This window comes from Paralichthys olivaceus, chromosome 14 (genome assembly GCF_024713975.1).
Source record: "Paralichthys olivaceus isolate ysfri-2021 chromosome 14, ASM2471397v2, whole genome shotgun sequence".
Lineage (NCBI taxonomy): Eukaryota > Metazoa > Chordata > Actinopteri > Pleuronectiformes > Paralichthyidae > Paralichthys > Paralichthys olivaceus.
The window spans coordinates 12,131,085-12,147,114 of NC_091106.1; the positions used below are offsets into that span (position 1 = coordinate 12,131,085).

At 40.2% G+C, this 16,030-nt stretch overlaps 1 protein-coding gene across 1 annotated transcript; it reads left to right on the forward strand.

Moving 5' to 3' along the window:
- The first annotated feature begins 679 nt into the window (after window positions 1-679).
- Window positions 680-14,559, forward strand: hmgcll1 (3-hydroxymethyl-3-methylglutaryl-CoA lyase like 1). Its single transcript, XM_020090440.2, has 9 exons — window positions 680-997; window positions 2,322-2,399; window positions 2,894-3,001; window positions 3,362-3,457; window positions 3,615-3,763; window positions 5,220-5,283; window positions 5,829-6,017; window positions 12,930-13,055; window positions 13,409-14,559. The coding sequence occupies exons 1-9, from the start codon at window positions 902-904 to the stop codon at window positions 13,511-13,513; spliced, it is 1,011 nt and encodes a 336-aa protein (XP_019945999.1). The 5' UTR covers window positions 680-901; the 3' UTR covers window positions 13,514-14,559.
- The last annotated feature ends 1,471 nt before the right edge of the window (window positions 14,560-16,030 follow it).

The following is a 16,030-nucleotide window of genomic DNA, read 5'->3' on the forward strand; positions in this document are numbered from 1 at the left end:
ACGCTGAAAGGCTTTTTAAAATGTTCGGATAAACATCAACCTTGAAGTGAAGTTTTTTCAGGGCCGATCATATGAGTCGCCCACCCCCCCCGGGAACGAGGTAGGGGTCTCTCATCACGGAGCAGTTTAGCGCGGTGAGATGGTTGAGTGCTAGGACTTCATTAAGCCCCTCTATTGTTAACATCTGGGTTCAGAAGAATGGTTCTTTCTCTGGTTAATGTTGCCCGGCCTTAACAAGGGATTTTATTACACCATGCAGTTGACATTGGCAGCAGTGGCACGTCTGGCAATCGAAACCTCCTCCACTGTTCAGGTCACAGGAGATCAATCAAAGCAACGCGTTTCCCTGAAGCGTTCAGTTCTCACCAGAGCAGGGAGGTGAATGTGCATCTAATCTCGTTGGGGAATCAAGATAACTAAGATTGTTTCGAAATGATTCCCCAGTGAAAAAAGCACTCAGTCTTCACAAATCATTAGTGCAAACATTTCTTTCTTTCTTTCATTACGCCCTGCACATATATGCATTCCAGTTTTGTTTCATGCACACAGTATATTTATCCACTACTATCCCAGTCCATTGTGAAGCATCTCTCATATCGCTCTATTTACCATTTTGCTTCCTCTCTCCCTCACTCCCTCACCCATCCCTCTCTGTTTTGATCCCCCTCCCTGCTCGGGAGGTGGCTGCCATGGCAACTGCTGAATCATCCTCCATCACCAACAGTAGCCGCTCCCTCTAATTCCACCTCCTCGTGCAGCGAGGCCCTCCATCTTCTGGGCCTGCATTAGCAAATTGACCGCACGCTTCAATTTACCCATATTAGCTGCAGCGGTCTGTGCAGGTCAGTCTCAGAGGAGTCTCGGGGGTGCAGCAGCAGTCGGCTGAACAGCAGCTATTCGGATGGGTAACGTACCCACTACCGTGAAGCACTGCTTGAGCTACGAGCAACTGGTCCAGGACTACCCATGGCTGAGGCGCTGGCTGCAGGAGGAGAAGGTGGGCGTCCGTTTTTTCTTGTTTCTAATCTGCTGCACATGCTCTGCCGCATGACTCTCTCATGACAGAGAGGCTGCACAGAGGCCGGCTGATGACGGCACTAACGCTGCGTGCTGCTTATGTAACAGTCAACTGAAATTCTGCTCTGTGATATTTACATTCAATCAAACCAGCTAAGAAGCTCTACATTATGTAACTTCACAGCATCTTGTAGCTCCTTGTTTTGGTTTTGTGGCCTGCACATTTCTTGAATGGTTGAGTCTGATCATCTGCTCTAATAAATCCCCTGTGGGGGTTTTCAACTGTTACAGGGGTTGTAAAGACCAAGCACTCAAATATTTAAAATGCAGTATCATTGACAGAATGCACTTAATGTAAGTAGTATTAGCAGAAGTCCTGTATTACTAATGAATTCACTTGTAATGGAAGCAGCATTTCATTGTTGTGCTGTATTTCTCTACAAGTTAAAGTTCCATCTGTAAATGCATGTTTCATTGTCTACCTCATTCTGAATGTCTGGTGCTGAATCTCTCTTATCTTATTTCTCTTTTATGGTGAAGTAAATTCAAAAATGTACATTGATGTCACCACCACTCAGTTTTTTTTTTACCACCGCCTCGGAAGTTCTGCTTTCACCCCAGTTAGTTTGTTGGATTATACAGAAAACCACAAAACCAATTTCAGAGTGGATGGTTGGGGCCTGGGGCTAAGAGCAACCCATTAAACTAGGATTACTACCTCACTACCTGTGAGGATTAAAATGCACAGGGCCAGGATGGAGTTTTTTACTTTTTTCACCACACCAACAGCATGTTCAACTTTTTAGTTTATTTTTCATTTCCTGTGTTTTTCTACTACAAGAACAATCATGTGTATGATCGTACAGCCCTGGCAGAGGTATGCACTTTCCTGAGAGCCGTTCCAGTTAGCTAATATTTTCACAATAAAAAGTGATACTTAATCTCACTTTGGGTTTTAAAGTACAACCTGAACTTAATAGATGGTATATAAAGATGGACGACATGACAGTCTGAGTTCTAAAGTTATGAGGTTCACATCAGAGAAATACCCAGATCCTGAGAATATCCCTTGTGGTTTGTGTGGACTTACCCTCACCTTCTTTCCCAGATTTCTCTTTGTGACGCATCTCCTGTTTTTGCATCCTTCTGGCCTGACAAGCTCAGTTCTGTTTTGGTTCTCAGGTTTCATTTGGCTTTGAGGTACAGAGAGTTGCTTCATGTTAAAAATGACATGTCCCGGAGCATCCCCTGGCTAAAGAATGACTGAGTGCCCATCCTCTCCTGACTCTCTTTTCTGTCTCCAGACCATCACAACTCAAGAGTATCCAGAGTTTGTTAAAATCGTTGAGGTTGGGCCCAGAGACGGACTTCAGAATGAAAAGGTATATACTCTCACCTCAGTCAGGAATCTCATTTATATGTGCCCTTGATTTGTCACCCCCGGAAACCCCCATTTTTCCTGTATCTGTCATACATAAAACAATCCATAGCATATGGGTTGTGTGCCATAATTGCCAGGAGCATGTGTTTCACATTTTCTTTGAAATTGAATAGGAAAGATGACACGACTTCTGGTTTAGTTTACTCTGCTTAGCATGTCACAGTTTTATCATTTCCTCATTGCACGCCACCAGTTTTACAGATTACACTGGATGCAGGAATAATTTTGTTTGCCACAACGTGTTATTATGTGAAATATTGTATATTTTTGATAGACCTTAAAATTGTCAAGCAAGATTCAGCATGCCAAAGTAGATGTTGATGAAATTTGCAAGCAGCATGGCAAAAAGAAAGAAAGAAATGTCTTCCAGTTGTACCTCCCATCTTGAGCAGAATCAAATCCAGAAAGAATCTTTTCCCTTTCAATCTTCCCCAGGAAATAGTTCCGACAGGGATAAAAATCCAGCTGATAGACCTGCTGTCAAAGACAGGCCTGCCTGTGATCGAGGCCACCAGCTTTGTGTCTTCAAAGTGGGTACCTCAGGTAATACCTCTTCTATACACACAGAGAAAAAGTGCTGATTGATCTATCAGAATTTCTCTCTCATCTACATAAACACTTCAGCTCCTGCATCGTTGTAAAGAATATTATAAGACTCTCGTCATGTACAGTCACCTTCTCATTCCCTGAGGTAAATTGTTCCATCATTTACTTCCTGAGCAAACATGGCCGTGTTTTGTTAAAGCTCAGAAATGCAACGTAAAAAAGTGTTTCTGTCGTGTGAGGATTGTCTGCGATGTCATGTGAAAACATTAGTGCAGGATGATGTATTCTCAGGAACACATTGAGATGATGTGAAAGGTTTATTTTCCTACATCATATGTTTTCTCCCCCTTCACTTAGATGGCCGATCACACTGATGTGCTCAGAGGAATCCAGAGAACACCTCATGTTCAGTACCCTGTGTTGACACCTAACATGCAGGGTTTCCAGGATGCTGTAAGCATTAATTATTAATTCAGCACAATGATCTCCGCTATAGACCACAACTGTTTACCCATGCTTGTCAATTTGAGTTACTTCTTGTTTTGCCTGTGCTTATGTAAGTGTCACTCCAGCACAGTTTTACAAGTTCATTTTTCTCTCCCGTGTTAAGGTAGCAGCCGGCGCTACTGAAGTGGCCGTGTTTGGGTCAGCGTCGGAAACCTTCAGTAAAAAAAATATTAACTGCTCTATTGATGAAAGCATGCTGAGGTTTGAGGAGGTCGTTAATGCTGCCAAAGAGCGACACATTCCAGTCCGCGGGTGAGAACTCTCCTCTCCATAGATCTCTCCATTGTCACAAATATTTTGTTCACTTTATGATTCTGCTCTGATGATCACATTTCTGTCCTCACTCCAAACAAAACACTTGAAAATAGCATTTCTATATGTAAGAGGAAACACGCAGCTCAGTAATGATACCTCTTATAGCGAAGTTCCAGATGTTCACCAGGTTGTATCTGTGCATTAAAAGAACCACACGTCCAGATGGACATGAAAGCAAAGCAAACAGGGTGAGTTACTGCTAAATAGAGGTCTACCTTTTGTTACACATGGAAAAAGTAAGGCAATTCAATTAAGTGGCAACACATTTCACACACAGCTCACTAAATGTGTCTTTTATTCCATAAAGATCCATGAATTATTCCCTGGGAAATCAGTGAAAATGTAAAAATAAAAAAGCAAATCTCGTAATGTTGGAGATGCACTGATCTGGATTTGCACCAAAACTTAATGGGTTCTTTCCAGACACACATCACATCCCTCCGTCAGGTTTTGAGGTAATCCTTCCAGCAGTTTTTGATTAATCTTGTTCACAAACAAACGAACTGACAGACGAACAAGGGTGAAAACATACACAACCACAGGCTGAGATGGATGACATGACAGCTCCCCAAAGGTGAAATAAAACAGTCTCTATTGCCTCCTAGTGGCTGGCTGCAGTACAGGTCATAAACCCAGCCTCCTCCATGTTAATAGCTGGGACATGGACCTGTCATCAACAAGCTGTTTTTTAATTCTTTATTTAATGCAGGATGAGATGTCATGATTGACAGCTGAGCAGCTCAACAGACACTGGCTCCAAATGATGTCATCATCCCAAAATGTTTGCATTTGTATCGGGGATATTTTGGCTACTTTTGTGGAATTGGCAGGAAGTGGAGATGATTTATATACAATAAGCTGTAAAAGCACTGGATTCAATTGTGTTTAAAACTGTCTCTTTCTAAGAACCAAATACTGTTCAGTATTTACAAAAAACATAGAAGTGAGTTTTGGGTTATGAGGAAAATCTAATCACCAACCTTATGTGAACCTAATCTCTTGCAAATCTTGTTTTGGATTACTCTGAGATTTCTGGATGAGAAACAGATGAATGACTAAAATGACCAAGGCCAAACAAAAATCATATCTTTATTTAAATTGAGTGAGTCGTCTATCAACAACAGAGAAGTGAGAGTGAGTGAAAAATATTTGGCCGGTCTGAATGGTGATTTTTTTTACTTCAGTGACTGTGACCTACATATAAATCTGTTTTCAGGAATACATACAAGAATCATAGCAATAAAACAATCAGCAGCTTCAAGTTCTTTACATTAAAGTGAATTGTTACTCCATCCACTGCAGTGGTTGAGTTTTTATGGTTGGTGAAAACCACCACAAGCTGTTAAATGTTACGCACATGTATTGAATGTCTCACAAAGTTGTGTTCTTTCAGATATGTGTCTTGTGCGCTGGGATGTCCCCACGAGGGACACATCGAACCTTCCAAAGTTGCTGAGGTGAGATTAGTTTTGCACATTCCTGCTCTACAGTCACGTTGAAAGTGTAAAAGATTTAATAGAGAAAGTATCAACAAACAGTCATTTTATTTTTTTTATTAACAAAACAACTGTAGACAGACTGTTAACTGGAGGCTTACATTGGTCAAGGTTATAAAAATATTGCTGCCACTTTTTCATTCATGTCTTTGCGTGTCATTAAACCGCAGGAGAGGAGGATATTGTCTCAACAGTAAATGTCTTTTTTTTGTTTTTTCTGAAAATAATACATTTGTAATGTGATGAAAAAATGACTGATTAACTGTGAAAATGTTGTTCTTTTTTTTATCACTGGATCATTGTCACCTTTGCATGCGGTTCAGAGCTAATGGTTCTTTCAGTCATTTCTTCATATTTGTACTGTAAAAGAACACTGAAATACTCGAATTTTTCTCTGTGATTTAAATGAAAACCCAAATTGATTTAACATTTGCATCTTGGATAAACATTAACAGCTATTTTACAATGTGATTCCCTTTGACATTTTTTGTTTCACTACTCTTTAGGTGGCAAAGAGGTTATATCACATGGGCTGTTATGAGATTTCCTTGGGCGACACCATCGGTGTCGGAACTCCAGGTTCCATGTTTAAGATGCTGCAGAGTGTTATGAAGGAGGTTCCCACCAACGCTCTGGCAGTTCACTGCCATGACACGTATGGGCAAGCACTGCCCAACATCCTGACTGCACTACAGGTAAGAATTAATAACTGATTCAACCATCAGTACCGACCATTATGATTGATTGTTATAAATGTTATTATTTGCATAACCATTAGTAGAAGACAAATAAGAGTAGATGTAATGGGGGAAATGTTCTTGTTCCTAAATTGTCTTAACAAGAAAGTGAAACATTAGCCAGAACATTTTCAGAAATTTGCCAAACTGCTTCAACTTGCTCACCTTTGACCCTCTGTACTTTCATAGTTTTAACAGCTCCATGATGTAAAGGATGATTGTTAAAATAAGATGAGCACACCCAAAAACATCCAATATAAATTTATTTCAAACTCCAAGGATACACCCAATGAGATCAACAACTTCGTCTACAGGAGACACAAAAGACATGAATATCATAACAGTGAGAGCACAGGGAGAAAATGACAAAAACTAAACACACAAAAACACACCCGGGAACCCGAACACACAATCATTGTTAATATATGATCAGTCTTTTTTTCCGTAAAAGAAAGTGTGGTGGGGGAAGTGGGTAAGAAACGTTCACAGCACCTTACATTTCTGGAAGTCCTTACATGAAGGGGAACAGCTCCAAGATGGCTCCAGAAGTTGGGTGGAGGGACTAATGAATTCTGGGAAAAGTAAAGAGCTTGTAAATTGTCAAACCCAGGCAGGAATCAAACAGACATCTTTGCAAACAGAGTGAAGCAGAAACCTGACATCTGTGAAGGTTTGTTGAAAGGCTCTAAACTTATGAGGAAGAATGGTTGCAAAAGTCTAAAGCAACTCTGAAGAATAAAGTTACTAAAGATAGATGTTCTGTGCAAGTTGGAATCTCACCTCGATTTCTCTTTGACAAGCAAAGTATGAAAGGAACCTCTTGATCTTTGTGGCAGTACTTTATCTCTGGAGAGCCTTCAACTGCTGTTATAATAAGAGTAGTTACATTCACTTCAGAGTTAAAAGTGTTGATTCTTTGTTGTGCAAGCAAAAGACATCACTGCATTATCCTCTCCGTCGCATCCTCTTAAAATAAATTGTCTGACAGCTTTTCCTTCTGCTTCCCCCGTTGCTTGGCAAAGATTCTCTGGGCACCTTCACATGCACATCCTTCTCCTCATGATGAATATAAATATTCTTGTGGAGAGCCGCAGGCCGACTGTGGATAAATGCCCAGCCTTTGCATACATCAACATTGTTACCCACGATGACATAAAGAGCAGCGACCAGATGTGGAAGCCGCGTCCAAAGTGGTGATTCTTGTTCCAGGATATCTTTCAACTTCCTTAAGTAACTGCCAACACTGCAGAGATCACACGTCTTTTCTGAGGCTTTAAATCATATTTTCTGCTGTGGGTATTCGTATTTTAAGCTGCTCGTAATCCATCTTTTTAATTTTCAATGCACAAGTTGTAGAACATTTGAACACAGGATCTTGGAAAGCAAGCATTGTTTAGTTTTGGCTGGAATCAGGGAAAGGAAGTGAAATTCTCATGAACTAGTGCAGGGCCTGTTCTTAAACTACTTGTCCTGTGTGAAGATCTGGAATCTTCTTCAGAATTATTCCTTGTCATTAGTGATTCCTCCTCAAACAGTGTTTACGACCCAAATCTCATAAATTACGATGTCCGGTGTTTTTTTCCTCAATGTGTCCCAAATACTCTGTTGTAATAATATAACTAACATAATATAAATTTAAATTCCTCTTAAGCATATATTTTAAGTTTGAGTATGGAGCTGAAACAAATGTATGAAACTCACTATTAACCTCAATCTTCCCTTTAGCTTTAACAACAGTTTGTAAGTTTATGATGTTATGAATGCGTCCTCTGTTCGGCGAGCATTGAGACGGCCCGAAAACAAAAGTGTAGGTCACAATGAGACACACAGAAAACCAGGAACCGTCAGTCAACAAGGAAGAGGGGCATTAAGAAACATGATCTAAGCCTCCCCATCAAAAGATGATTCACAAACTGCCCACTGAAAAAAAAAATTCCCAGAATCTTAATGAACATAAGATATTTCCAAAGGGCCTTCCCATCACGGCACACAGGTATTGTAGAGAAGAAAACAACTCGATGGACGATTACATTAACATGCTCTAAAATACGCAGCTCACAAAAATGCGATCAGGCTTTTTACCCCCTGTAGAAGAAAAGCTCCCGTCTGGGTGTTTTTCACGTCTGTAGTGTAAAAGTGACATAAATCCAGACATAAAACAGAGGTAACGTAGATATGGCTGTATCAGTTCTCCGGAGCACATTGTCATTGCAGGGGGAGGAAGCTCATCGGGGGCTGGGTGGGTCAACAGATGTGAGGGGGGTCATGCACAAAGGCTCACCTATTCACTGTCTGTCGGACAAAGCAACCGAGAGCTAGGTGGATAGAAGGGCCCCGGGGGACTCCTAACTCATCTGTCGCTTGGCTGTTGAACCCTGACAATGCTGTGCTTAAAGGCCAGAGGAAAACGATCCTCTCGTTCGCCCGCTGCTGAGCATGTGATGAACGGCGCTGCAGCCGCAGACCCAACACTTTATTGTGCAGAAAATAAATAAGCTTTTGTGATTTTTTTGAGTTTGCATACATCGTAAATTCACAGGTCCCTTTCACAGTATCACCCAAGAATAAAACAGTCAGACCGGAAAACAGTGAGCTAACATAGAACTAGAATATGGCTTTGAGTAGAGTGCATACCTCCGCCAACAGTCTCCTTAATGTCACACAAGCTGCAGCACATTACACACACTCATAGATATCAGTCCCTAAATATGCCAGATTTTTTTTTCCATCAAAATCTATGAATTATTTCCTGGGAAACCAGTGGAAATGTTTAAACAAAACGCCCTATTAGACAATATAACAGAAAGTGATAAAAAAAAACTCAGCACCCTGATCTGGATCTGCACCATGAGTTTCTCCCTGATCTCCCTTTCTCCCCTTCCATCAGTTCCATGTCATAATCTGTCCTAAAGTTTTTGGATAATCTTGCTAAAAAAACAAATGGTACCAACAAGCATGCTCAGCGGTAACAAGAGTTGTTTGTGTTCTATTATCGGTGTGTCTTGGATTGCTTTGTTTGTTTTGTGATTATTTGTTTTTTGGGACCCCTTCGAAAACCAGTTGGTGCAATAAATAATTGCAATAAATTCAATAAATGAAAAATCCCCTTTGAATAAATAAAAAAACACTTTAACGGCAATCCTAAGAAATTAGGTATATGGTATATATGGTAAATTTACATATATCACATACATGTACTTATATCTTTCAATTCCTCATCCTGAATGTCTATGTAAAATGTATAAAGAAAAAGAAACTCATTAATCAAATTTATATTACTGATGGGAATGAAGAGAAATAAATACATGTCTGTTTGAATAACTCAAGAAGTAGATAGTTCCAACTTCTATGTAAAACTTTTCAACTGCCACATTGTGCTGAACCGAAGCTCCTTGTGCAAAGTAGCAGATCTTTTTTAGGTTAGTTTTAATTTGGGGCAGCTCAGTGAAGAAGCGCAGAGGGACGGTGAAATTCCTTTGTGAATCACACTTAACAATGATTCATCGCAGCTGCCCCGTGGACACTGGGAGTATTAGCAGCCGTGGATATTTAGCCCACCATTTGCTCAACCATAAACAAGATGGGAATGAAAGATTTTATCATCGTTTTTCATTATTGTGTGCCAGAAGTCCACGCCACCAACTGGGAGAGAAATGAATTCCCCCAGCGCTGTCAGCCCTGAGTCACCTCTTTTGTTCCTGATAAAGACATTCCTCAGTCTTTGTACCTTTTCTTTTTTTTCAGAAGGTCTGGGGGGGCTTTGTTACAAACCTACTCCTGGCAGGTCACACAATGACAATGTATGTACTTAGATTTCACAGGCTTGGCAAGGAAAATTATTTATTCCTGCCCGCAATTTGGGTGTATTGTGCACTGCTGCAGCTGGGAAATACAGTACAACCTGTTTGTGCTCACACATGTGGTGTGTGTACTTAACTTCTGTACAACTTTAACTTTAGTTCGGTTACAATTCACAATTTATTATATGTAGATACTTATATTAAAATTATAACACTATGACCATCATCGTCATCACCATCATCGTCATTCATCAAGAATATGATGTTGTTGTTGTTCTTCTTCCCCTTCTTCATCCACCATCATCATCATCATCATTATCATCATCATCATCATCATCACCACCTCTACCACATTTGTACTGTGTATTGTGAGGTGCCATTTTTCATTTATAGAGAACTGCAACAGTAACATCCAAGCTAATAACAATTATAATGAACAATTAATTATAAAGTATAAATAATATGTCCACAAATTATATAATCTATACATAATGAAATACATATGCAGTACATGTATCACATGTCGTGGGAGAACACAAAATAATTAAAATTAATGTTTCAGAATAGTTTCATTGTTACCTTCACCCTGTGGGCAAGTTCATGTTTAAAGAAACAAGATGACAAAGGATGATATATAGTAAAAAAAATTGAAAACTTGTGAACACATTCACATTCACCAACAAGACCAAAATCACAACGATGATCGTGCTGAGGGCAGACACAAAAATGTCTGGTCTTTTTATTGCAGCAAATTACAACAGGATTGCTTTCTTACTTAATCTGTAAATGTATCTGACCTCATTTCCTCCTAAGTTAAATGTGGTTTGGTTTGCAGCTCACTGGCTTCACAGCTTCCACCTGCACATAAAAAAACTGATTTTAGTTTTAAACCTCTAGAGTTTTAACTTAACCGTAGACATTATTTGATAAATTGAGGCTGATTGTCATTCTAATTGGTTGTTCTGCATTCATGAAACCCAGTAATCCATGAAGAGGTACATTTGGAAGGTGACTGACTTGATTATACAGCTCCGAATTTTTTTGTTGAAATCAATCATTGTGTATAAAAAAAGTAATTTATTTGGTTTTAAAAGTTTGTTTTGTCTATCACGAGCTGCCCTCCCAATATCTAGGTTCCATTTCCCATGGCCAGATTGTTCACGCCTTGCTGGAAAGAGGTTGTATATGTGTCAGCAGTGGATCTGTGACAGTTTTCTTTCAGCTTCCCAGTTTATGTAGTCGTGGGTAAAGCATCACTGCTTCATATCCTTCAGTGAACACATACACACTCCCCCTCTCTCGCTGACGCAGTTATAAAACCAAAATGGGAGCTTGTCCATCTTCAGCCTCGTCCACTCACTGTGTAAAATGTCAACAAGTTTATCCCCCTCCCAAAAAAATCGAAAGTTTGAAAATGTACTGTGTCGTTACCCTGGAATGTATTGTTTTCACACAGCCACAGCTCGGTGGACATAGCCTTGTTCACACTGAGTGCACATCTGGCTTTCGGGCAGCGTGAGGCGAACGCTGGCGAGCTCGAGCTACTGACCACCAATCCCCTGCGTGGTTACTGTCCAGAGGAACACGGGGGGCACGCTGCTGAAGGGTCTGTTTTGTTCTCCTCGGAAACAGTACGCTGAAGACCCCCGGCCTTACACGGCTGGCAGCTGAAAGTGAGAGAGTTGGCATGGCAGATTACAACTCTGTGCTTATACTACAAAAATGATGCCTAGTACAATATCCTGCTCTGGTTTTCACCAAGGTCTGGAAATCTCGTGCACACCGGAGTAGATCTCCTCCTCTTTCTACCCCACCTCCTCCTCCTCTTCCCTTGCCAACACAAACAGCAATTATGGGCTGGCTCAGACAGCCCCCTGAAAGAAGTAGGTTCTTGTCTGGGGGGAAAGCAACCAATTAGCAGCATTGTTCGAACAAAAAAAAAAGAGGAAAAAAAGGGCAAGAGAGATTCCTTTAATTTAACTTGTCTGGTCCTGCTCCATGGGGTGAAAAGTCCTCCATGACCCGGTGCCACTGAGAGAATCAGCGTGTTAATTTTCTCTCACCGTGGGATCCGCTGACATCTGGCTCTGCCACGGAAGCTGGAAAACATGTTTAATATTCTCATGACGATCCCGCGGATCTGTGGAAAACATCCTGAGACCCTAAGTCCATAATGAATCTGAAAAACCGAAGGTCTGGATTCATCGTTTTTTTTTTTTTACAGTGTTGAAACAAAGGCTCGGTACATTTAATATGGAGAGTCGCGACTGTTTTATCTCTTTGTGTAACGTCTGCTTTCAGAGGAGGTTGAAAGAAAATGTGAATGATTGAACTCGGCCTGTCAGTATTAGATTACATAAAGCAGGAGCAGCATTAAAAAAAAAAAAAAATAGAATCAAATTAAATAAGTAATGCATCATAGATTTTCATGTGGAGACCAGATTCTTGTTGTCAATGAAAAAATTACAAAAGGAAAGAAACGGAACATTTTCCGTCTCGATATAGATCCTGAGCATCCGTAGAACCACAGATGTATTCGTACATGTGAAAGACAATTGCCATCAATGATCAATTGCATTAACAGCACATTAGAACGGTAACGTTACAATTCCAGAATTGTTGGCGTGATGTAAGTGGACACCTTCCAGCCAAGGAACAAATGCCTTTCTCAATGTGGCAAGAAAAATGAATCCCCACGGTTCAGGGGCAGAGCACAGTGCTGTAAAAACATGAGTAACCAGGGGAATCAGAACCATATGAAATGTTCTGTTCAGCATGTATAATGTTCCTCTTATATGAGACGAGGCCGTAATTATGTGGTGCTGGTGTTTTGAGCTGACAAAGAGGATGACTAAGCCGTACTGTGGGACATACCGTGCCCACTCATCTTCAAAACACAAGCTCACAGTTCTCCTGAACAGCTGTAAGACACGACCGCAGCTATTGGGGAGGCTGCGGCTAGAACAATTCAGCAGGAACAAGGAGCTTTGTTCCTGGATTATTTTATTTTTTTACCTGAGGTGAAGTTTACGTGGAGTTGCTGAATGTCTCTGCTGTGCCCCCCTTTCAGATGGGGGTCTGCGTGGTGGACTCGGCAGTAGCCGGCCTGGGAGGCTGCCCGTACGCTCAGGGTTCGTCTGGCAATGTTTCAACAGAGGATGTTCTCTACATGCTAAGTGGCATGGGCATTGAAACAGTGAGTATGTCTTTACAGTGCACTCTCACAGAGCTGCTGGTATTTTATGTCTTTATAATCCCAACACATCAGCTGAATTCCCACAGTCACCCAGAGCTTATTTACACTAAAAGATCCCTGTGCTCTGAACAGGTTTATTTTATAATATCTGTGGTTTCACACAACTTGAACAATGTCCTCAGTGTCACATGCACCTCTTCAGGAACAATTTATTTAACAAGTCCTACCCCTGCTGGTGGAAAACCTTCACTACACTTTAGTTTCCTGTCTCGTGTTGCACACAATCACACCTTCTGTTCATCTCGCCCACTTCATTCCATTTGAAGTGATGCTATGATAAATATATTTTGCAGGGTGTGAACCTTGCCAAAGTGATGGAGGCTGGTGATTTTATCTGCAGCGCTTTAAGTCGCCAGACAAACTCCAAGGTTGCTCAGGCCAGGGGCAGAACACTGTGACGCCGCTGGGATGAAGGATTTCCCATTTAAAAGTGCTTCCCCTGTTGTTGCTGCCTTTCGGTTTCTTGACCATGCTGCTGTATTTAAAAATTCCTGGTCTGAAACGGATACTTGCATGATTTGTGCTTTAAAACCAGCTCCTTTGTTTCCAGTTTCCTATTTTTCTTATTCTATTCAACATTATGTTGCAGAACTATCATTTTTGCTTAATTTCTGATCTGTATTGTTGGACATTACCAAAGAACAAGGACAGGTCACATCAGCTTGAAAGTATCCAGAGGGAGACGAGGACAACATCAAGTCTTCATCAACCAAGGTTTCAAGACTGATGACTTGATGTGTCGAAGGACACATTCTGGCCTTTTACAGGTGGAATGTTTTTTAAATTCTTACATTTATTCGACTCTGACAAATAAACCCAGTGAACATCAGTGACTTTTATCACTTTGCAAAGCTCAGTGGCCTTAAAAACTAAAAAGCAAGAAGATGAAAATCTAATTTCCTAATTACTCTTGCGTTGGTTATTGGCTGATCTCAGTTTATAAATGTTTCATTTGAATGAACAGAGAAGATGGAGTACATGAGAAAACATCCTTTCTCTTTAGATATGATAATCTATGATAATAGATTGTTATGCAGAAAACCTCTCAAAAGATTATCAGCTTTACCTCCCTGTTGAGATTCTGCATGAATAGTAATTTAATAAAATAAATGATTACCACTGAAAAGTGTTTGCCCTCAGGTGTCCCAAAGAGGATTTAAGAAGTGCCCCTTGATTGTTTTTTTTTTTGCCATTAAATAGAAATTACCATTGCATAAGCTATTGATTGTGTGAAAGTCAAATGTGGTTGTATTTTATCTGTGTTTCAAATGTGCTCTGTGTAAAACATCATGTGATCCTGAATTTTAAAGAACTTTATCTAAAGTGATGTGACAGTGGAATAATTCCATTTATGTTGTATCATATAGAACAATTCTAATTGCTCATCTGGTAATTTTATATCATCTAAATAAAGGAAAAAGAAAAAGGCTGTGTGGTGAATGTCTCTGTCCTCAGGGCTCAGTACACTTCTGGTTTTCTATCCACATAAGCTAATTGTCATCAATTGTATTTGCCTTATGTCCCTGTAGTAAATCAGTATAGGCCTAATTACAATACCACAATGAAAGACGAGTGGACTCAGGGACTGAAATATAAATAAAACTCAACTCAAATGAATTTAGGGAGCGGATTACTGGAACATTTGCATAAATGTATTAAAGTGTGACTGATCCATCTTCATCACACATGCAAACATTAGTCCATTAAGAAATTGATGCGATTAAAAAAATAAGAATTGATGCAATCAATTTTTCTATGCATGTAGATTGAGGCAAATCAGATGATAGAATAATCCAATAATCAGGAAATGTGTGACTTCTCAGAGGACGGCACTGGAAATGAGGAAATCCTGATTCTTGGAGGTGTGTGACTGAAGCTGTTTCAAAATACTAACATTTGAAGCACTGAGCACAAAGAAACATTTTGCCTGATGGGAATAATCATTGGTTTTGCATGTTTGACCCCACCGTAAACCGAAGTAATGGAAAAATAACAACTATGATTGGATGATGGCGCATCGTGAAAAGTCAGGAGACCTCTAATTCATCAGAACTGTCTCTGATTTTTACATTATCTAGTTGTGTTTTCACCCCAGTCTATTTATTTGTTGGTTTATTTGTAAGCAAGATTACAAAAAATACAGATCACCATGACACTTGGTGGAAGGATATTGTGTGGGTCAGGATTCAAATCCGAAGGGTTAGGGGACAGGAATTTTTTGAAACTTAACAAGATTTTCTTTTATGAAGAATAGAGAATAATTCATGAATCTTGATGAGAAAAACCAGGCATGTTTAGGGGACTGATGTTTATGAGTGTTTGCAATTTGGTGCAGATCCCAAAAAATTCAAGATCTCGTGAATTTAAATGTGGTTTGAATAAGGGGACTGTTGGCCTTGGCAGATGTATGCACTTCACTGGGTATCATTCTAGTTTCTTAAAAAAGCCCTGCATTATGTCATTGTCACAAAAATATCAAAATTACCAATAATACCGGACTCTTCTACCAAGTTTAAATAAAATTGGATCAGTGGTTTTTACATAATCCTGCTGACTGAATAGACATATATATATATTACTGCAGCCAGCCACCCTCAGCTGCAGCAATTACGTAAAACTAAATAAATGTGGGATCACGGTGACAGTGAGAATCACTGTGTCCTGTAGACACATTGATAAATCACAGCATCGTCCTGTGGGAGGAAGATTCAAAGAGAATCTGCAAAAATAAATTTGACTAAAACCCCTCAGAGGAAACCCAGCAGTCTCCAAGAGAGATGCCCCGAGCCACTTTGAGGATGAGCAAAACATCAACCTCCTCCTCTCAGGTAATGTCAGGTCTCCGACAGTGTGATCCACACAAACAGCAGATGTACAGTGAGCAAAGCATCCATCTCCTTTCTTCTCACCTCTCG